Here is a 23,482-nt window from a genome sequence, read left to right on the forward strand (position 1 = left end):
GGTCATCGGGTCAGCTGAAACGTCGTTTCCGGCGTGGACGCAGGGGGGAGGAGGGAGGACAGGTGCTGGTGCCTATTTCCGCTTCCGGTCCGGTGCAGCTGCATGGCGTGACTCCGGAGGCGGCGTTTAGCCACAAGTGGATCTCTGCACACCTGTTATGGAAGATTCAGCGTCTGCAGCGGTGGGGACAGGCACAGGCACCAGCAAAGCCCAGGTAAGAGGCAGCGGTTAAAGTCTGCCTTTCTTTTTCCTATTTTCCTGGCGTTTGGTCTCGCTCTCTTCTCCTTTTTTCCCCCCCTGGTGGCAAGGGGCCTGTCTGGGCACTAGAAGCTGACTGGTTTCTTCTCAGTGCACCTGTGTGGTGATCCCTATCAAAGCTGAGACTGGGTCTCACTAAGGGTTCCCTGGTTTTTTTCCCTTTTTTTGTCTTTTTCTTCATAGGCTAAGAGCGCTGACCCAAAGAAAAGATGTCCTTCTTGCAGGGCCAAGCTGGGAGAAAATTGGAAGAAAACCTTATGCAGTCCCTGCATTACTTCTTTAGTTAAGGAGGAATCTGCCTCTGTATGTGAGGATCTGGTGGCCTCTGTAAAGAAGGAGCTATACGCCACGATTCAGAATTTTCGTGACTCACTAGCAAACCCGGCTGCTAGTCAGCCTTCCACTTCAGAGTCTTCCCAGGGGTCTCTCTCAATCCCGGTGTTGGAATCTCTGCCTGAAGACCCTTCAGATAGGGAAAAGCAGTCCACTGCTCTTTCCGTTAAAGATTCGGAAGAGGAGTTGGAGGATTCTGAGGTAGCCCCCTCTAAATTCAAACTGTCCCTTGAAGAGGTCGATGGGCTCCTTAAAGCCATTCATGCTACACTTGGTTTAAGTGAGGAAAAAAAGGAATTATCACTCCATGACCGCATGTATGCTGGGTTGGATGAGCCTAAGGGCCGAACATTCCCAGTTCATCCGGTCATCTCTGAGGCCATTAGGAAAGAATGGCAGGATCCAGAGAAAAAAGCCCTTTTTCTCCAAAGCCCACAAAAGGCGTTTTCCTTTTGAGGAGGACCCTGCAGCAGTATGGAACAAGGTGCCCAGACTGGATGCCGCCTTTTCCCAGGTTTCAAGGTCCACGGATCTGTCCTTTGAGGACATGGGAGTTTTGAAAGATCCGATGGACAAACGTATGGATCTTTTGCTCAAGAGATCATGGCAATCAGTTCTGAGCAATTTAAAACCAGCAATGGCCACAACATGTGTAGCCAGAAATTTAGAATACTGGATTAACCAGTTAAAGTCACATATAGCTGCAGATTCCCCTAAACAGGAAATTTTAGATTCTTTTCCTACCCTGATTACGGCAGTGGCTTATGTTGCAGATGCCTCAGCTGAAGCAATTAAGATATCAGCCAGGTCAGCAGCTCTAACTAATGCTGCAAGAAGAGCCTTATGGCTTAAAACCTGGCCGGGTGACTCGGCTTCAAAGAATAAGCTGTGTGGGTTACCCTTTTCAGGAGACTTGCTCTTCGGCTCTGACCTCGATAATATCCTTGACAGGACAGCCGATAAAAAGAGATCCTTTCCGGTCAAAAAGAAAAAGCAGGTACCAAAACGTCTTTTTCGACCTCAAAAAGCTCAGGATCAGGACAGCAAGTTGCAGGGGAGAAGGAAAAGTTGGTCCGCCCCGAAGCCGAAGGGTAGAGGCGGAATTCTTTTCCGTCCTCCTACACAGGCCGAAAAATCGCAATGACTCGTCTCTGCGGGTGGGCGGAAGACTACAAAAATTTCTTCCGCAGTGGTCAGGGATAACTTCAAATCAGTTTATCCTGACCACTCTCGCGCAGGGTTACTCACTCGAGTTTGTCAACAACCCCCCAAAAAGGTTCCTGATTACCAACACCCCGCGGGACCCAGTAAGGGCCCTGGCCATGAAGTCCTCTCTAGAGGAACTGATGCAACAGGGCCTAGTAGTACAGGTACCCCTGCAAGAACAGCAGGAGGGGTTTTATTCCCATGTTTTCCTAGTAAAGAAACCGACAGGGAAATTTCGGTTGATTCTCAACCTAAAACCTTTAAACGAGTCCATAAGGTACAGGAAGTTCAAAATGGACTCAATTTTTTCGGTCAGAAATCTGTTGACGCCAGGATGTTTTATGGCGTCAGTAGATTTAAAAGACGCATACCTACATGTTCCGATCTCTCCCCAGTCTCAGAAGTTTCTCAGGCTGGCGGTGAGGTTGGGGGGTGTGGTTCATCATCTCCAGTTCAGGGCCCTACCCTTAAGCCTGTCATCATCTCCCCGAATTTTTACCAAAATAATGGCAGAAGCTTTAGCGCCACTGCGTCTTCAGGGAATCGCAGTTATTCCTTATTTAGACGATCTGCTGTTTTTCGCCCCATCCAGCGAGGAATTGCAGACCAATCTAGGCAAAGCTCGCAGCCATCTGGAGGCGTTGGGTTGGATTTTGAACCTCCAAAAGTCGTCCCTAAACCCATCTCAGGAGATTCGGTTTTTAGGGTATCTAATAAATTCGTCGGAGCAAAAAATCTTCCTTCCCTTAGACAAAAAGGACAGGATTTCCGGTGCAGTGTCTTTATTACAGACCAGCCAAGATCTGACAGTAAGACAGGTTATGTCAGCTTTGGGGGTTCTGACTTCAGCAATGCCAGCAGTCCAGTGGGCAAGAATGCATTTCAGGTGTCTGCAGGCTTTCCTTCTAAAATCTTGGGATCACACAGTGGCATCCCTAGAGGCAGAGGTGAGAGTGTCAACCCAGGTAAAAAGGTCCCTATGGTGGTGGAAAAGACAGGATGTCTTATCGGAAGGGTTAGTCTGGGCTTTTCCAGTCGGGAAAAGACTAACAACCGACGCCAGTTCCTGGGGGTAGGGAGCCCATCTAGGAACACGTTTCACTCAGGGGTCCTGGGCCAAAGAGGAGACAATAAGGTCCTCAAACTGGAGGGAGCTCAAGGCGATTGCCTTAGCTCTGGAGTTGTTTGTTCAGGAGCTTCAGTCCCATCACGTCCAGGTCCTAACAGACAATGCCACGGCAGTGGCTTATTTAAACAGACAGAGGGTTACAAGAAGCAGGTCGCTTCAGGTACTGGCCATGGAGATTCTTCGGTGGGCGGAAAAACATTTGTTATCCCTATCAGCAGTCCACCTAAAAGGGGATCTAAACAGGGTAGCGGACTTCCTAAGCAGAAACGCTATTCGGGAAGCAGAATGGTCTCTAAACCCGGAGGTATTCACAATGATTGCCGGAAAATGGGGTTTACCAGAGGTAGACCTGTTCGCCTCAAGGGTGAACGCCCAGGTTCCCCAGTTCTTTTCCCTGGACAGTCGCGATGGCTCGCTGGGCACAGATGCGCTAGCTTATCCATGGGAATTTCGTCTTTGCTATGCTTTCCCCCCATTTCAGTTAATCCCGTTAATTTTAAGAAAAATTCAGAGGGAGAAGGTGCCAGTTATTCTAATCACGCCCTTTTGGCCAAAAAGGGCTTGGTTTTCGACAGTTCTAGGCCTGGCAATCAAGCCTTGTTGGCGTCTGCCCCTCAGACACGATCTGTTGTTGCAGGGCCCAGTGAACCATCCAGGAGTGGCCAGCCTGGCTCTCACGGCCTGGTTTCTGAAAGGCAGCTCCTTAGGAGCAAGGGGTTTTCCAACCGTTTGATCTCGACCCTTTTAGCAAGTAGGAAAAGGGTTACGAGGGCCATTTATTCTAAGGTCTGGAAGCGTTATAAAACTTGGTGTTTGTCAGCCGCCCAGGTGCCAGGGAGCCTTGTCTCCATCTTGGAGTTTTTACAAGATGGTGCAGACAAGGGACTGGCAGTTAGTACCCTGAAGGTGCAGGTAGCAGCCCTGACAGTGTTCTTAGAAAAATCTGTGGCCTCAGATCCGCTGGTGATCAGATTCTTTAGAGCTCTTAAAAGATCTAGGCCAGCTCCTGTTAAGGTTTTTCCTAGATGGGATTTGTCGGTAGTCCTACAGTCTCTAACAAAAGGGCCTTTTGAGCCTCTTGTGGAGGCTTCCCTTAGGTTTCTCACATTAAAAACCGTTTTTCTGATTGCCATTGTCTCTGCACGCAGGATCAGTGAGCTAAATGCTCTGTCAGTTAAAGAACCATATCTTTCCATTTTTCCTGACAGAGTTATTCTTAGAACAGATGCAAAATTCTTACCGAAGGTAGCTTCAGTGCAGAACCGTATACAGGACATAGTACTGCCAACCTTTTGTGTTAACCCCAAAGGAAATAAGGAGACTTTTTTCCATACTTTGGACGTCAGGAGGACTCTGCTGAGTTATTTAGAAAGGACGGAGTCTTTCAGGCGTTCAGATTCACTGTTTGTACTCTTCTCAGGAAGAAAAAAGGGTTTTCAAGCTTCTAAAGTTACTTTAGCTAGATGGCTGAAATTAGCTATCTCGGAGGCATATTCCCAGGCAGGGTTATCTCCTCCAGCAGAAATTTGTGCACACTCAACCAGGGCTCTGGCGTCTACGTGGGCAGAGAGAGCTGGTGCCACCCCGGAGCAGATCTGCAAGGTGGCGACATGGTCGAGTTTTCACACATTTGTGAAACATTATAGACTGGATCTCACTTCTGCCAGCGATCAGGCGTTTGGCAGAAAGGTCCTGCAAGCTGTTGTCCCGCCCTAAGGGGTAAGTCTCTGTTATCCTCTCAGGTGCTGTCCTGAAAGACGCCTTGGGAAAGACCAAGTTAGACTTACCGGTAACTTGTTTTCCAGAAGTCTTTCAGGACAGCAAGCATCCCGCCCTATGGTATTATATTATGCTACGCTGTGACTAACTTATGTGTTTGTGTTCCAGCCGGGGCCGGAGGTTCTCTTCTACAACTGATGTGTGGTAGGGAGGCGCCTCCCTTTAAAGTCTGGAGGAAGAAGGTGTTTCCTAACGAGGAGGGTGGAGTCGCTATCTCTCAGGTGCTGTCCTGAAAGACTTCTGGAAAACAAGTTACCGGTAAGTCTAACTTGGTCTTTCTAGTTCCACCCAAGGGGCAGTCCCTTAGGTAACAACCCCTCAGCATGCTACTGCAGCCTCAGTTTTTTATTTTGCCTAGAGAAGGAGAAAGACCTAGGAACCCTGACGGGCCCATCGGTCCTTATTATTTTATTTTTTTCTGCAGAAGCTTGGCTTTTTGCGCAAGATGATAGATCCTGTGATCTGCTATCAACAGCCGGCTGGGTGTCAGGCTGGATACCCTTATCCTTGTAGTCTTCCCCAGCCTGGCCATCGAGCATGTGCAGACCAGAGCTCCGCGCTGGGTCGGCCACGATTAAACCTCAGCTCCAGAGGTGGTTGGTAAGCTTTTATTTTCTGGGTGGCGCAAATATGACTGGGCTACTGATGTCTGCGTCAGTGTGCCGAGGCCAGCAGCTACCCTGTACTGATCAGAGAGTGGGTCTGTAATGGAATGTCTCCCAGCTCTTCAGGACTGGTAAGTACAGCTCTCTCTGCCTCGGTGGGGTTGAGCAGCTGCGCATTCCCTGGGAGGTAAATTCGGTGGTCCCTTACTTCCCTCTTCCCTCTCTGCCTGGTCGCAGACGCTCCCTGGTGACTGCCGTTGTGAGAGGAACTTCTGTCTCAAGGTCCGATTCTTCATTCTGCTTTACCATTGCTGGCTTTAATGCCATGGCTATTGAGAGCCAGGTGTTGAGGAACCGGGGTCTGTTGGACTTGGTGATCCCAACTGTGTTAAGAGCACGAAAATCTTCTTCCTGGAAGATATACAGTGGTGTGAAAAAGTGTTTGCCCCCTTCCTCATTTCCTGTTCCTTTGCATGTTTGTCACACTTAAGTGTTTCGGAACATCAAACCAATTTAAACAATAGTCAAGGACAACACAAGTAAACACAAAATGCAATTTGTAAATGAAGGGGTTTATTATTAAAGGTGAAAAAAAATCCAAACCATCATGGCCCTGTGTGAAAAAGTGATTGCCCCCCTTGTTAAAACATACTATAACTGTGGTTGTCCACACCTGAGTTCAATTTCTCTAGCCACACCCAGGCCTGATTATTGACACACCTGTTCACAATCAAGGCATCACTTAAATAGGAGCCGCTTGACACAGTAAGGTCCACCAGAAGATCCTTAAAAGCTACACATCATGCCGAGACCCAAAGAAATTCAGGAACAATTGAGAAAGAAAGTAATTGAGATCTATCAGTCTGGAAAGGGTTATAAAGCCATTTCCAAAGCTTTGGGAATCCAGCGAACCACAGTGAGAGCCATTATCCACAAATGGCAAAGACATGGAACAGTGGTGAACCTTCCCAGGAGTGGCCAGCCGCCCAAAATTACCCCAAGAGCGCAGCGACGACTCATCCAAGAGGTCACAAAAGACCCCACAACAACGTCCAAGGAACTGCAGGCCTCACTTGCCTCAGTTAAGGTCAGCGTTCATGCCTCCACCATCAGGAAAAGACTGGGCAAAAATGGCCTGCATGGCAGAGTTCCAAGGAGAAAACCACTGCTGAGCAAAAAGAACATCAAAGCTCGTCTCAATTTCTCCACAACACATCTTGATGATCCCCAAGACTTTTGGGACAACATTCTGTGGACCGATGAGACAAAGTGGAACTCTTTGGAAGGTGTGTGTCCAAGTATATCTGGCGTAGAAGGAACACTGCATTTCATAAAAAGAACATTATACCAACAGTAAAATATGGTGGTGGTAGTGTGATGGTCTGGGGCTGTTTTGCTGCTTCAGGACCTGGAAGACTTGCCGTGATAAAAGTAACTATGAATTCTGCTGTCTACCAAGAGATCCTGAAGGAGAATGTCCGACCATCTGTTCGTGTACTCAAGCTGAAACGAACTTGGGTTCTGCAGCAAGACAATGATCCTAAACACACCAGCAAGTCCACCACCGAATGGCTGAAGAAAAACAAAATGAAGACTTTGGAGTGGCCTAGCCAAAGTCCTGACCTGAATCCTATTGAGATGTTGTGGTATGACCTTAAAAAGGCCGTTCATGCTCGAAAACCCTCTAATGTAACTGAATTAGGACAATTCTGCAAAGATGAGTGGGCCAAAATTCCTCCAGGACGCTGTAAAAGCCTCATTGCACGTTATCGCAAACGCTTGGTTGCAGTTGCTGCTAAGGGTGGCCCAACCAGTTATTAGGTTTAGGGGGCAATCACTTTTTCACACAGGGCCATGATGGTTTGGATTTTTTTTCACCTTTAATAATAAACACCTTCATTTACAAATTGCATTTTGTGTTTACTTGTGTTGTCCTTGACTATTGTTTAAATTGGTTTGATGTTCCGAAACACTTAAGTGTGACAAACATGCAAAGGAACAGGAAATGAGGAAGGGGGCAAACACTTTTTCACACCACTGTATGTTTTGTACCTGGAAGGCCTGCATCTCCATGTGTGAGGAGAAAGGAAGACATCCGCGCTCCTTTTCTGTATCCAGGATCCTGCTTTTTCTTCAGCAAGGGGTGGACCAGAAATTGGCGTTAAGCACCATTTAAATTACCAATATCAGCTTTGGCTGTCCTTTTTCAGCGACCCCCTGGTGTGTCACTCTCTAGTGAGTACTTTTGCTCAAGGGGTGCAACATATAGTCCCTCCGGTGCGTCCACCATTACCCCCGTGGGATCTGAACCTGGTATTATCGGCGCTTCAGAAACCACCATTTGAAAATATCAGAGAGATTCCCCTGTTGACTCTTTCCCAGAAAGTAGTCTTTCTAGTGGCCATTACATCGGCCAGGAGGGTTTCGGAACTGGCGGCCTTGTCCTGAAAGTCGCCCTATCTGGTTATCCACAAGGATAAAGTGGTTTTGGGTCCGCAACTGTCTTTCCTGCTGAAGATAGTCTCAGCTTTTCACATCAATGAGGACATTGTGTTACCATCTCTGTGTCCTAAGCCGACACATCCTAAAGAGGTGGCCCTTCATGCTCTAGATGTGGTTCGAGCTCTGAAGGTGTATTTGTCTGCCACGGTTCCCTTCTGGAAGTAAGACACACTGTTTGTTTTGGTGGCTGGTCCACAGAAAGGCATGACGGTCTCGTCGGCCACCATTTCCAGGTGGATCAGACAGATTGTAGTACAAGCCTTCGCCTTGAACGGGCAGTTGCCCCCCTTTCCTGTCACGGCCCACTCCACAAGGGCAATCAGAATGTCTTGGACTTTCCGACATCAAGCGTCTGCTGCTCAAGTGTGTAAAGAGGCAAACCTGGTCGCCTGTCCACATGTTTACAAAGTTCTCCAAGGTAGATGTCAGTTCATCGGTTGATGCCTGTTTTGGCCGCAAAGTTTTGCAGGCGGCTGTATAGTTGCAATTGCATATGCAATTTTTCCCCCTTTTTTTTTTTTTTTTTCCTTTTTTTTTTTTTTTGGGGTAAAAACGCAGTACCTTTTTAATGCACTGTTGCATTCGTTACCGCAGTTTTTGGTGTGGTTTGAGAGTAGTGCTTCTCTGTTGAGGAGCACCCTGTTTTTTTGTGGGTAAAGTTTGTACTAGCTCCCACATGCCATGGTGGATGAAGTTTTATGCTGGTTTCCCACCCCTCGTTTTGGCACTGCTTGGGGACGTCCCAATGGTCTAAAGTGAAGAAGCTGTGTCACTCGGTGAATATAAGAGAAAATAGGATTTTTTGTACTCGCCGTAAAATCCTTTTCTCTGTAATTGACCGACTGACACATCACCCACCCCTCATATTTTTCTTTACGTTTTACTGCTTGTTTACGTACCGAGGCTACAGTAGCATGCCGAGGGGTTGTTACCTAAGGGACCGCCCCCTTGGGTGAAACTAGAAAGTTCTAGTTTTATTATTGCATGTTAACATGTAATGCCTAGTCTTCTCCTGAAGAAGGCATAACAACCCAATGGTCTAAAGAGAAGAAGCCGTGTCAGTCGGTGAATTGCGGAGAAAAGGATTTTACGGTGAGTACAAAAGATCCTATTTTTTTTCACTTTTTCTGTAAAGGCTGAGATAAAAAGATAAGAATAAACTCTCTCTGCCTCTACAGCCTCGTCCCCGGCATTGTCACGCCCGGGCCTCCGAGGGTCATAGAGAAGACTGGGGACCATCTGGTCACTGGAAATCTCTATGCTCAACTTCCAGTGGTGACTGATTTGTTCTCCGGCATGCCTATAACAGGGGCTATGTGGGAGAAGCATCGGAAGGGGGCGCAACACCCCCTCCTGTCTGTAAGAACAATCAAGCGGCTCAACTGCTGCTATGATTTTTCCTACAGTGCACAGAATCGCTGGCTGAAAAACATATCTGGATGTTGCCTGTAGCTGTTGCCCTGCGCCTGGATGGGTAAGTGAAACCCCTTTATTTTAATATTGTGGGGGTGTCCTAGTGATTGTAACAATCAGTCAAGTTAGCTAGAGGCTTGACACCTGTGTGCAGTGACCATACAGGGGAGTTTTGGGCTAGCTGTGGGTGTTTGCAAAGTGCACTTTTTTTTCTTTTTTTTTTTTGCTTGTCTGGCTGTTCTTTACCTGTATAAGGGTGCATGACGGTGCACCATTTCTCCTTGGTTTGCCATGGCACACATGCGCTCGCAAGAGCGCCGCTGGGATCAGCAGTCTGGCGGCTATGGTGCACGCAGCTTCGCCGCACAAGCGCCGTAGCCTTTATCTGGGAACACGAAGATTTGTGTCATAAACTAATACAGCCACGCCCATTCACTGGGACTACGCACTCACAGAACGTTCCTGCGCACAGCTAGCTTATTTAAGTCATGTTTGCCAAGCATGCGGTGCTTCCAGAAGGCAGCTGTGGGACCCAGACCAGGCTCTGAACCCGATATTTGCAGACGATTTACTTTTCTCTTTATCCGGGTCACGTGAGTCACCAGGTGTTTCTTTGCAGGCTAAAAGTGCTTAGCAGGATTGCTGCATAGGGGCTTGGTGAGACCTATTAAAGGGTCTCCCTTCTGAAGTGTTTTAATAATATGCCCATCTTTTTTTGGCTAGTAAATGTCTTAAAAAAAAAAAAAAAAAGAGGAGCGGGACTAACAATACAGGGAAGGGCACACCTATGTCATGGGTAGTTCCTTATGAACCTAGTCATATCCCTAGTGTTGTATCACCTGAAGGACCAGAGGCTTCCAGGCAATCTGAGCCGCTTTGCCTATCTGGGATTGTGCCTACAGTCAACGTTGCATGAACTGTCCTCAGCCCTAGTTGGGTTAGAGCACAGGATTGCTGGCATGATTGCCTCCATCCTGCAGGGTGTCAAGAACTGTGACAGATCCCCTCCCTGGAGCCTCCTCATCTGGAGCAGGAATGGGTTGAGAATGGGGAAGAGCTAAAAGCTCAGGATTCTGTGGATGGCCTGGTGGATGAGCCTGCTTCCGAGCAATCTGGACAAGATATCCAGTTGGTCTCTTCCTCTCAATCACAGAGGCTTTTGATCCTGACTTACCGAAATGGTTCGTTCTGCCTTTAATTTGCCTCTTGAAGAGGTTTCGGAGCTTCCCTGGTCCTCTTTGGGATCTCTGAGGCCTCTTCAGGCCACACAGGCTTTCCCCTTACATCCTCTGTTGGAACGGGTGGTATATGCGGATTGGGAACATCCTGACAGGATTTTTGGCTTGAAAGACTGTTTACAAGAAATTAAAGTTCTTATTAAAGGCTTCCTTTTCTCTGGCCAGTTCAGCTATTCAGCCAGCTGTTGCAGCAATTGGTATCTGCCAGTCCATAAAGGATCAGATCAGACGGCCTAACCAGGAGGATGATCTGCTTGAAAATAAGGCAGATATTCCTCGATCCCTGTGTTTTTTGCTGTTGACGCCTTAAAGGATTCAATGCATACAGCAGGTTTATCGTTTGGCACTCTTCTCTGTACATATGCGCAGACTCTTGTGGTTTAAGAACTGGTCAGCCAAGCTTCCTTGCAAAAAGTTATTTGCAGGTTTCCCCTTTTATGGGAACCTTTTATTTGGTGATCATTTGGACAAATATATCCAAAAGATTTCCAGAGGGAGGAGTTCTCTACTTCCTGTGAAGGAAAGCACCAGGCTTCTCCTTTAAAACCTCAGGGAATGCTTCCTCAAATGTCTCAGCTCCAAGGCAGTTCCACTGCCAACAGGGCACTAGGGCCAGGAAAAGCCCTGGGTCCAAAATTCTAAACTCGGCATTAGAGCTGCCACAACGCGTCAACGTAATCGACTACGTTGACTACGAAAATATGTTGACGTGTCACCCTCGTCTCATCTCGTGGGTAAATGGCAGTAATGGCTGCTGCTCCTCCTCCTGGGAATGGGGAAAGTTCCGGTGCAGCACGAAAAGCCAGACAATGACTTTCAAAGGTATGGGAATTCTTTAAACAGAGGCCAGATAAAATGGTCCTTTGTTTCCTCTGCAAAACCGAAATGGCATACCACGGCAGCACTACTGCGATGCACGAGCACCTCAGAAGAAAACATCCTGGCGCTCTACGACCTCAAACGGACGAGCCATCTTTATAAGTAGTATTTTTTTAGTTTTGGGAGACAATGGGAGTAATTATTACAATACAATACAAATTGTGTTGTGGATGTGGTCAATTAATATATGCTGCTAGTAAATAATTAGAGATGATGCATCATTATTAGTGCATGCTCAGTGGCACCCATATTTGGTGCTGTGCTGTGCGCTGTGCTTTGCCAATTGCTTTTTTGCCATCCAAAATGTTTCACAAGGCACTTTGCACTGCACTGCAGCCTTCAGTGTCTTGCTGATCTGGGGATCCTTCAGGTCATGGTTGACATTGACAACTAACTGCAATGTATGACCCGCTCACCTGAGAGAAGAGATGCCATGCTTTTCTTCTAAAATACGCAGAGCAGCAACAATACTATAATAATAATTTATTGCAGACATTTAATACCCTACCCGTACCCTCTTTGAAATACACAGTTACAAGTACATTATTAGCATTGAGGGTTCATAGATTGTTTTCATGTTGGTTAAACTTGGTTCAGGTTCCTAAATGTTAATTATTATTGTGTGTTTTGTTGTTTTTTTCTCAAGAAGAGGCAAAGCTGTGTACAGGAGTTCTTCTTTCATAAAAAGGATGTCACTGTTTGCACACCCCAAATGGTCGTTGCATATACCAATGGCATACTCAACATGATTGTAAAAGATATGAGACCTCTTTCTATTGTAGACGGTCAAGGATTTCGTGAGATGATCAACACGTTTTACCCAGGATACACTTTCCCTCCAGGTCCCATTTCACTAAGCTGATGGAGAAGAAATATGAGAATTTTGAAAGATTGAAAGCGTCTCTCAAAGATGTGAAATCAAAAATAGCTCTCACCACAGACTCATGAACCAGTATTGCCACAGAGGCATACTTGGGTGTCACATGCCACTTCATCAATGAAGACTGGAATCTTACATCGTACAATCTGACCACTATGCCACTTGATGATCGGCACACAGCTGAAAACATTGCTAACTGGGTGGAAAAAGCAGCTGAAAAGTTTGATATCCATGGTCAATGTAAATGTAGTTGTCCATGATAACGCTGCAAATGTTGTCGCTGCTCTTTGTATTTTGGAAGAAAAGCATGACATCTCTTCTCTCAGGTGTGCTGGTTTTACATTGCAGTTAGTTGTCAACCATGCCCTGAGGGATCCCCAGATCAGCAAGACCCTGAGGGCTGCAAAGTGTCTTGTGGAACATTTAAAAAAAGTGAGCTGGCCACTACAAAGCTTAAAGCAAAGCAGCAACAAATGGGTACCCCTAAGCATGCACTAATAAATGATGTATCCGTAAGATGGAACAGTACTTTACACATGATCAGCCGCCTGCTTGAACAGAGGTGGCCTGTGACTTCAAGTCTTTAGGATCCTGATGTCACACCACGAGGGAAGCGCTTCCTGGATTTAAAACATGATCAGTGGAGCTTACTTGAGGAATTGGAACAAGTCCTGAAGCCTTTTGAGTGTGCTACTGTTTTCTTGAGTGGAGAGTCCTATGTGACTGCTTCCGTTCTACATTCTCTGGTAAAGGGCCTCCAGAAATCCACATAGAGCACAATTTGCGAGACAGCAGCAGTCAAGGCTTTCCAAAGTGTTGCTGCACAGGAGATGACATCAAGATGGGAGCGGGAACCTAAATTCAGAGATGATGGTGGAGAAAATGTCTTATTGCAGCAGCCCTGGACCCCAGATTCCGCCTCATAAAATTCCTGCCAGCAGAGGACAGTTTAAAATTTCACCTTAAGCTCTATGCTCTTGAAGTGAAAAGAAGATATGAGGAAGAGCAAACGCAACATCCATGTGAGGAACAACAGTCAGCCAGATTTTCTGAGAAGAGGCAAGTGTCTCTGTTAGACACTTTGCTCAGTTCTTCAGATTCAGATGACCACCACAGTAATGGTGAGGATGACATGACTGGTCACATCCAAGATCAAGAATCCCACAATGAAGTTGAGAGGAATGAGATACACAGGTATTAAAATGAGCAGGCTATTCCAAAGGAAGAAAATCCGCTGAAATGGTGGAAGGAAAATGAAAAGAGGTTTCCCATCTTGGCCATGCTGGCAAAGAGTTACTTGTCTGTGACTGCAACATCAACCCCATCTGAAAGGCTTTTCTCAGTTGCTGGCAACATTGTGACTAAAAAAAGAGCAAGCCTAACTTAACCAGTTGCCGACCGCCGCACGCCGATGTACGTCGGTACAATGGCACGGGCAGGCATAAGGACATACATGTACGTCCCTTGCCTCCCGCGGGTCGGGGGCCCGATCGGGCCCCCGCCCGGTGCCTGCGGCGGTCGGTATTCGTTCGGGAGCGATCCCGGACGAGGGGACGGCCATTCATTCATGGCCACCCCCTCGCGATCGATCCCGACGAATAGAAATCCCCGGTGACATCACTTCCTCTCCTGTAATGTAAACACAGGAGAGGAAGTGATGTATTCTCTCCTCCGTGTCGGTATTTTTCGTTCCGACACGGAGGAGAGCGGATCAGTAAGTTGCACCAACACTCTACACACACAGTAGAACATGCCAGGCACACTCACACCCCCCCTTTACCCCCCGATCACCCCCCCAATTACCCCTGCCCCCCAGTCACAGTGACACCAATGTCATTTTTTTTTTGCATTGGTGTCATTTGTGACTGTAATAACTGTTATGGCAGTTAGAGTTAGCCCCCTTTAGTTCTAATGTACCCCCCTAACCCCCCCAATAAAGGTTTAACCCCGTGATCACCCCCCGTCGCCAGTGTCACTAAGGCTGGGTTCACATTGCAGCGGTTTATGAGAACGAATGTGATTCGCACCGCACTGCAGTGCAAATCACATCCGATCTCTGTGCGATTCGAGTTCAGCCATTCGCCGCACCCGCCGCACCCGCCGCAAATTCGCACGGGACCCTTTTTTTGGCCCGCAGCAGAATCGGATCGCATGGGTGTTCACACCATGCGATCCGAGTTTGCAGAAAGCACTGCGATATGCGAACTGATCTGGGGGTGTCAGTAACATTTCACTGACACTCCCAGCAGTTCGCATAGGGCAGTGTGAACTGCCGCCGGGAGGCATGCGATGCGGGAACCCGCCGCGGATTCGCGGCGTTTCCGCATCGCTCCAGTGTGAACCCAGCCTAATAAGCGATCATTTTTCTGATCGCCGTATTAGTGTCACAGGTGACGCTAGTTAGGCAGGTAGGTATTTAGGTTCGCCGCAGCTTTTTATAGCGCCAGGGACCACCATATAACTGTTACAGGTGACGCTGGTTGGTTAGTTATTTTTTTATAGTTTCAGGGCACCCGCCATTTATTACCTAGTCTCACTAGTGTACCCCTAAATTTAGGGGTGTCTACTTTCCAAAATGGGGTCATTTGGGGGGGGTTTGTGCCATCTTGGCATTTTATGGCCTTCAAAACTGTAACGCCCTTAGAAAGCCTGAAGGCGGTGCTTGGTTTTCGGGGCCCCGTACGCGGCTAGGCTCCCAAAAAGTCCCACATATGTGGTATCCCCATACTCAGGAGAAGCAGCAGAATTTATTTTGGGGTGTCATTTCACATACGCCCATAGCATGTGTGAGCAATATATCATTTAGTGACAACTTTGTTAAAAAAAAAAAAAAAAAAAAAAAGTTTGTAATTTTCCCGCAACTTGTGGCAAAATATAAAATATTCCATGAACTCAACATGCCTCTCAGCAAATAGCTTGGGGTGTCTACTTTCTAAAATGGGGTCATTTGTGGGGGTTTTGTGCCATCTTGGCATTTTATGGCCTTCAAAACTGTAATAGGTAGTGAGAAGTGAACTCAAAAATTTACGCCCTTAGAAAGCCTGAAGGCGGTGCTTGGTTTTCGGGGCCCCGTACGCGGCTAGGCTCCCAAAAAGTCCCACATATGTGGTATCCCCATACTCAGGAGAAGCAGCAGAATTTATTTTGGGGTGTCATTTCACATACGCCCATAGCATGTGTGAGCAATATATCATTTAGTGACAACTTTGTGTAAAAAAAAAAAAAAATTTTTTTTTTTGTCATTATTCAATCGCTTGAGGCAAAAAAATAAAATATTCAATGGGCTCAAAATGCCTCTTATCAATTTCCTTAGGGGGTCTACTTTCCAAAATGGGGTCATTTGGGGGGGTTTTGTACTGCCCTGCCATTTTAGCACCTCAAGAAATGAGATAGGCAGTCGTAAACTAAAAGCTGCGTAAATTCCAGAAAACGTACCTTAGTTTGTAGATGTGACAACTTTTGCGCAAACCAATAAATATACAATTATTGACTTTTTTTTTACCAAAGACATGTGGCTGAATACATTTTGGCCTAAATGTATGACTAAAATTGAGTTTATTGGATTTTTCTAATAACAAAAAGTAGAAAATATCATTTTTTTTCAAAATTTGCGGTCTTTTTACGTTTATATCGCAAAAAATAAAAATCGCAGAGGCAATCAAATACCATCAAAAGAAAGCTCTATTTGTGGGAAGAAAAGGACGCAAATTTTGTTTGGGTACAACATTGCATGACCGCGCAATTACCAGTTAAAGCAGCGCAGTGCCAAAGTGTAAAAAGACCTCTGGTCATTTACCAGCAAAATGGTCCGGTCTGAAAGTGGTTAAGAGCATGTCGATATGCTAACCTAAGTAACACAGGCCCCAAACCTTTTGCACTCATGCACTGTTCTTGTTGGGCTGTATTAGTGTATTTATTTTGAGATGGCTCATGGCTGCCTTCAGAGTTGGCAGCCCTCTCATGCAGGGAACCGTACTTGATCCTTCTCCACGATAGGGTCATGTTACAACCTGTTCCATCCTTTTTGCCAAAAGTGTTGTCGGCCTCAGGGCCGTCTTTAATTTTGATTGGGCCCTGGGCAAACTTTTTCTTGGGGCCTCCCCTCCATTCTGAGACATACAAAAATAGCAGGTAGACTCAAAATCAGTTTACTGCAGCAGATCACGCAGTGATTGCAATTGTTTGCCAGAGGTGACAGCCTATCCTTACTGCTCGCTGGTTGGATGCTAGAGGTTAGAACACATAATTTCTGCTTGCCGATTGGTTGCTAAAGGTTAATGTACATCATTACCACTTACTGATTGGCTGCTAGAGATTAAAGCAGATCACTACTGTTCGCTAATTGGTTGCTACAGGTTAATGCACATCATTACCTCTCACTGAGCAGTGGAGCAATCCTAAATAATTGAGCAAGTAAAAGGGCACATTAATACACATACTACAGGAGAGTGTCAGAAAGTGCAGACATACTGCAGGAGACAATCAGAGACTGCGGACATACTGCAGGAGACAATCAGAGACTGCGGACATACTGCAGGAGACAATCAGAGACTGCGGACATACTGCAGGAGACAATCAGAGACTGCGGACATACTGCAGGAGACAATCAGAGACTGCGGACATACTGCAGGAGACAATCAGAGACTGCGGACATACTGCAGGAGACAATCAGACTGCGGACATACTGCAGGAGACAATCAGACTGCGGACATACTGCAGGAGACAATCCGAGACTGCGGACATACTGCAGGAGACAATCCGAGACTGCGGACATACTGCAGGAGACAATCCGAGACTGCGGACATACTGCAGGAGACAATCCGAGACTGCGGACATACTGCAGGAGACAATCCGAGACTTGGCGACATACTGCAGGAGACAATCCGAGACTTGGCGACATACTGCAGGAGACAATCCGAGACTTGGCGACATACTGCAGGAGACAATCAGAGAGTGCACAGAGGATACGGGAGGCTGTATTCCCGCGCTAGCTAACTGAGAGGGGGCGGGGCCAGGTGCCCCGTTTGCCCTGCGCTAAAGACGGCCCTGGTCGGCCTATCCTTTAAATAAGGTCATTATTTTGGCTTCTTTTTTCTCCCTGCCTTGTTCGGTGGAAGAGAGACGACTGCGTTCTTTGGACATTGCCGGGGCAGTCGGTTTATTTGACTAGATCTGCAATGATCCTAGGATCAGACTCCTTTTTTTTTTTACTGAAGTGACTTAAGAAGGGGCAGGCAGCTTCCATTGCCAATTGGGTCCGTCAAGTGATCATTCAGGCTTTTGGTCTGAAATGTAAATCTCCTCCCTTTAGAGCGAGAGCTCATTCTACCAGGGGACCTCCTGGGCTTTTTGCCATCCGTTTTCTGTGGCTCAGATTTGTAAGGCTGTTACCCGGTCTTCAGTGCACACGTTTACAAAATTTTATTACGTGGATGTTCGAGCAGCCGAGGATCCGGCTTTCGGCCGCAGTGTACTGTGGGCTGCCGTATAAAGTCTGATGGCTATTGTTTGGCAGGGTATCTCCCTCCCCTCAAGGCCATTGCTCTGAATATGAATATTAGCCCAACTCTGTGTCCCATGATGTACTCAAAATAATTTTACAGGTGGCGAAAACATCCTACTTCTATACTTGGCTGCTCTGTGCTCCCAAGATCAAATTGCTTACTGTGAGGGCTCCTGTTTTGTGTCCATTCACACACAGAGCCCTCTCCCCTCCTTCTACCTTCATTTACTTACTGATTGACAGCAGCAGGAGCCAATGAGGGGGTGATGTCCCCAGAGAGCTGAGGCTCTCATGCACATCGCTGGATCTAGATCGGGCTCAGGTAAGTATTAGGGGGGCTGTTGGGAGAGCTGCACACAGAAGGTTTTTTACCTTCATACATAGAATGCATGAAGGTAAAAACCTTGAGCCTTTACAACCACGTTAATTTTATTTGACTTACCCTGATTTTTGTCTGAATGCTGCCCTTTCAACTGAACTTCATGCCATCCCTACTGTAATGAATTCAAAGTGGGAAGATTAAAAGCTCTGGGGAGTAACTGGTTCTGTGGATGACAAAGATTAAAAATACACCCTAGAAAGCCACAAATGGTGCTTTCTTTTGGTTGTATTTGATCAGGGTTTTTATTTTTTGTTAAATGAAAAAAGACTGAAAATTTTGAAAAAAAAAAAAAACAACCAAATTTTTATTTTTTTAGTTTATAAAATTTTGCACATAAACTTTCTTAAGTATAGGCCAAAATGTATTCTGCTATATAGTTATAGTTAGTAAGGTTGAATAAAGACACCAGTCCATCCAGTTTAACCCCCCGATATTATTCTTTGGTGAAAATAACCCAAATCAGTGTGTTAAGTTTGTAGGAACGTTATGGAGTGTATGTGTGTGTGTGTATGTATGTATATATATATATATAATTTATTCTGTGTATATCTCTTTATCTTCTCATTTCTTTGTGACACAAAAGGGTAGGGTAGCATGAATACCCCCCAAATTACCCCTTTTGGAAAGTAGAAAATCCAAGGTATTCAGTAAAAAAAACATGGCATTTCATTTATTTTTTTCTCACAATTTTTGTGGAATTATGTTTTCACATTACTTTGTTGGTAAGGTTGGATAAAGACACCAGTCCATCCAGTTCAACCTGAGAGTCTACAATTGTGCCTATCCCTGTACATTTAAAAAACACAAAAAGGACATACTGTTATGTAGTACAAGCATCACATAACTCAGTGGTCATCAACTCCTGTCTTCAGGGCCATCTAACAGGCCAGGTTTTATGTATTACCTTGGGGAGATGCAGACTAGAATACTGCAATCACTGAGCAGCAAATGATATCACCTGTGATGTATTTCCGTTATGTTCCCAACCTGGCCTGTTAGTGGGTCCTGAGGACAGCGTTGATGACCACTGATATAACTGGTGTGGTGGTGACCAAGGGCACTGACTGTTGACAGTATGTAAAAAATAAATAAAAAAAAGTTTATTTTTTACATACAGTGACCAAAGCATTGCAGTGTTGCCAAAGTAACACTTGACCACTCTGTGAAAATGATCAGGATTTTTTTATTACACGCGGATTGCTTATAGCGGTTAATTTCACTGATATGATTGACAACACCTAATCACATGGTACATGTGGGCTGTGATTGTCCCTGTCTGTACCATATGATCACTGTGACCATGCACAGCTAGCTACACAATGAATGGCATGAAAGTAAACCAGTGTGTACAACTGTCACATGATCTGCCGTGATTGGTCACAAGCGATCATATGGTACCCACAGTGGGCCAGTACACTGATCAGTCATCTGCTGTGTCTGGTGGACATAACGGGTGACAGATCATGCCGGACCACCATCCACCCAGAACAGAAGGATTCCTGCCTGGCTTTCATTTTACAATGACCCAGGCAGGAAGCAGTTAAAATATAACTAAATTCAAAACTTTTTTTATTTTTTTAATAGAGCAGAGGAGAATTGGAACACCTGCCACGTTTCATTGCTGTCTGTCCCTGTTCTGGAGAGTCGCCCTCTGTATTCTATTGTAATTTCTCACATATTTGTTATATTTATGCCTATATTCTGAAGGTTTTTTATGCATTTCTGAAATGCTCAGGTGATACCAGCACTGTATACCTAGTACTAGAAGTATGATTTTTGCTTTATATGATTATATTTTAAAGATACATGTTTGCTACTTACAACATGCTTTTGTTGTAATGATTGTTATTGTCATCCTAACAGGATCTAACATGTCGTGAGGAGCTTATTACTCTTATTGTATCTCTTTTACCTCTGGTTTGGAAGATTCCACTGCAAGAAAAAGCAAGAGGTAATTCAGTCATCATAAGACATAAAAAACTGAATTAAAAAAGAAGTATGTTTTTTTTTTTTTATGCCCTCATACTTAGGTGGATGCAGCATCGGACCATCTGTCCCCTGTCACCTCTGCACTGAGAGCCAAGCGATTGAACACCACTGATGGCTTGGTTCCTCCCAGCTCCCCAAGCAGAGAACTGCTACCTGTCAGTCAGCCAGTCAGCTCTCCGCTCTGCCCCCCCCCCCAAAAAAAAATCCCCTGCTGGCTCCTCAGTTATTTGTTTTTCCTCCAGAAGGGAGACACCACTTGGAACCAAGCCAGGAGAGCCAGGGAGGCTCAGACAGTCCTGAAAGGGGACAGAGGCTCCTTGGACATGGCCAGGTAAATTACCTGGTGAAGATTGCCGCCCCACATTTCTGATTGCAGGTGTAGGTTCGGGGGGGGCTCCTTTTTCACTACTGTGTGGTAGACGAGAGTGCAGGCCCCCACAGCAGTTCTGGACCCCCAGCAAAGCGCAGCAGAAATGGCATCCTGCAGTGTGGAGAAGCCATGCTGGGCTCTGGGACTGCACGGAAGCTGGGTGGCGGGTGATGTCATGTCTGGCGGAAGGGGTGGGCACTTCCATTTGACCCGCAGCTTCCAGTTCCAGCCACAGGACATTGAAAAGGAGCCAGACATTGGCTGGAGACAGCACAAGCTCCGGTGGCAGCACAGACATGTCAGAGGCAGAAGGAAGTAAGGCCAGTCATCTCCAGCTCAGGCCAGCTCCAGCCACTCTAAAGTAAGGGAAACCTAGGGTGGAGGGGGGAGTCCTGGTGCCAGAAGGAAGGTTCATGGGGCCTTGGACAGGCAAGCCCGCATGACAAAGATTGCACACCTGCAGCTAACTTTGGGAGGGTTGTAAAGTATTTAATGCCTATGTTTTTATTTTTTAATTTTTTTGTCTTTAAGAGCAAAATGGACAAACCCAACCCTCCCTCATAGCTCCTATAAAACTACACTTGGGGGCTCCTGGGGAAAAAACACTATGTAGAGAATGAATTAACAAACTAGTGCAGGAACATACCACTGAGCAGGGCAGTGAGCTAGCGGCATTAGTAAAGGAACTTTTTAATACGTTTGAATCCTTTAAAACCACCATTGCAGGGTTTCAAATCTTGCACCCTCAGACTGCTCCTCTTCCAATGCAGCAGGTAGCGTTACCAAACACACAAGTGTTACCATCCATTAGTGCAGGCCCTCCTGTAGTCTCCAAGGAAAAGGCTGAGGAAGAGCCAGACAGTGAAGCCTCTGGCTCCCAAGATTCAGAGGAAGAAGCTCTTGAAAGCTACCCCAGTACAGATTGTCACTTGAAGAGGTGGAAAATCTCTAGAGGGCCATTTATACCAAACTAGGTATGCAAACAGATTATAACTCCATGACCAAATGGGAGAACAAGAAAATAAATTTTTTCCAGTCCATGAGATTTTTAGTAGAGGAAATAGAGAATGGCAAGACCCGGAAAGGAAACCATTCTTTTTGAAAGCATTGAAAAAAAAATTCTATTTGCGGATGATCCAGCGCCAGTTTGGTATTAGACCCCAGAGCTGGACGTAGTTTTCTCCCAAATCTCGAGGTACGCAGACTTTTGGCCTTCGAGGACATGAGCCACCTGTATGACTCAATGGACAAGAGGATGGACTCCCTCCTAAAAAAAAAAAAAAAAGTCTTGGGACCTCACAGTGGGAAGCCTAAAGCCAGCTATGGCAGTTGTAGTGGCCCGAAACATAGCGTTCTGGCTGACTCGCATACAGGCCCACATTGAGGAGGGAATACCAAAAGAGCAAATTCTATCCTTTTTTTTTTTTTTTTCCCCAATCGTCTTTCAGGACAGCCACGAGAGACCTTGGCTCCTCCCCTCTTTAGGAAACACCTGTGTCGGCTTAATAAATTTCCTCCTCCCCTGCTGCTTCTCAGTTTTTTGTGTTTCCTCCAGAGGGGAAGACACCTAGGAAACCCAGAGGTCCTGAAAAGCAGCAGAGGCTGCTAGGACAAGCAGACTGACCTTCTTTTGCTGCCCCCACATCGCTGAGTGCAGTTAGAGGTCTGGCTGTAGCCGGTTCAAGCGCCGAGGGCGGTACAGGGAGGTACACGCTGGCCGTCTCAGCCCTTCAGCATCGCTGTGTATTTAAACGGCGGCGCCAGTGGCGCGTGACGTCACGTCGACGAAGGGGGCGTGTACTTCCGCGATTGCGGCTTCCGGTTTCCGTCCACGAAATATGAATTGGCGCCAGGCAAGGGCTGGAGAGGAACCGTGAATGCTGTAGTGACAGCGGGGGCTCCGGTGGTGACACTGAAATGGATGCAGAGGCAAAGGACACTGCTCCAGTAGAGACCAGCTCCAGCCATGGAAAGGTAATTGGAACCTGGGGTGGATCTCCCCCTGCCTAAGACCGCTAGCTAACCGCCCCCCCCTCCCCCATCAAGGGTACATGGGCAAAAGGGTGGAAGAAAAAGGGGGGGTCGGTAGGGTCCCTCCAGTGTCAGAGGGTGGGTCATGGGGGTCCCTGGTGAGGGTAACCCACATGATTTATATTGCTCACCTGCATTGGTAGGAGGTTGCAGTTTTAATTGTGGGTTTTTCTTGTGTCATTTCAGAAATCAGACAAAACCAAGCCCTCCCATAATGCAAAGAGGATGTGCCCTTCTTGTAAAAACGCTCTTAAAGATTCCTGGGGGAAATCTTTATGCAAGGAATGTATTAGCAAATTAGTGCAAGAACATTCCACTGAGCAAAGCAATGATCTAGCGGCATCTGTCAAAGAACTATCCAGTACCTTTGAATCTTTTAAAACCTTTTTTGAAGGTTTTCAGATCCCACAACAACAAGACTGCTCCTCCACCAGTGCAACTGTCGCTACCAAAGACACAAGTGCTTCCCTCCACTAGTGCAGGTCCTTCAGTAGCCCCTAGGGAGGAGGCAGAGGACGAGCCTGATAGCGCAGTGTCTGGCTCCCAGGAATCAGAAGGGGAGGCACTGGAAGGTGATTCCAGGAAAACCTCCCGATACAAGCTCACATTAGATGAGGTAGATCAGCTTCTTGGAGCCGTTTATACCACACTAGGTATACAAGCAGAAAATAAACCCTTATCCCTGCATGATCAGATGTATGAGGGCTTAGGGGAGTAGGAAAAGATTTTTTTTTTTCCTGTGCACTAGGTCTTAATAGATGCAATTAAGAAAGAATGACAGGATCCAGAAAGAGACATTATTTTTATAAAGCCTTAAAGAGGCGGTTTCCATTCTCGGATGATGAATCAGCAGTATGGAACAAATCCCCAAAATTAGATGCGGCCTTATCACAAGTTTCCCGACATATGGCTTTAGCTTTTGAGCACATGGGGGTCTAATCCGAGCCAATGGATAAGAGAATGGACTCTCTGTTAAAGAAGTCGT

General features: G+C 46.4%; 1 protein-coding gene across 2 annotated transcripts in view; it reads left to right on the forward strand.

Moving 5' to 3' along the window:
• The window catches only part of LYST (lysosomal trafficking regulator), a 568,355-nt gene that overhangs the window by 62,352 nt on the left and 482,521 nt on the right, over positions 1–23,482 (forward strand). For both annotated transcript variants that reach the window (XM_077486620.1, XM_077486621.1), the window contains exon 3: positions 19,971–20,058. In XM_077486620.1, coding sequence (XP_077342746.1) covers positions 19,971–20,058 — 88 coding nt within the window. The remainder of the gene's footprint in view (positions 1–19,970; positions 20,059–23,482) is intronic.

This window comes from Lithobates pipiens, unplaced genomic scaffold (assembly GCF_037356315.1).
Source record: "Lithobates pipiens isolate NorthernLeopardFrog02 unplaced genomic scaffold, aLitPip1_a1.2 Scaffold_18, whole genome shotgun sequence".
Taxonomy (NCBI): Eukaryota; Metazoa; Chordata; class Amphibia; order Anura; family Ranidae; genus Lithobates; species Lithobates pipiens.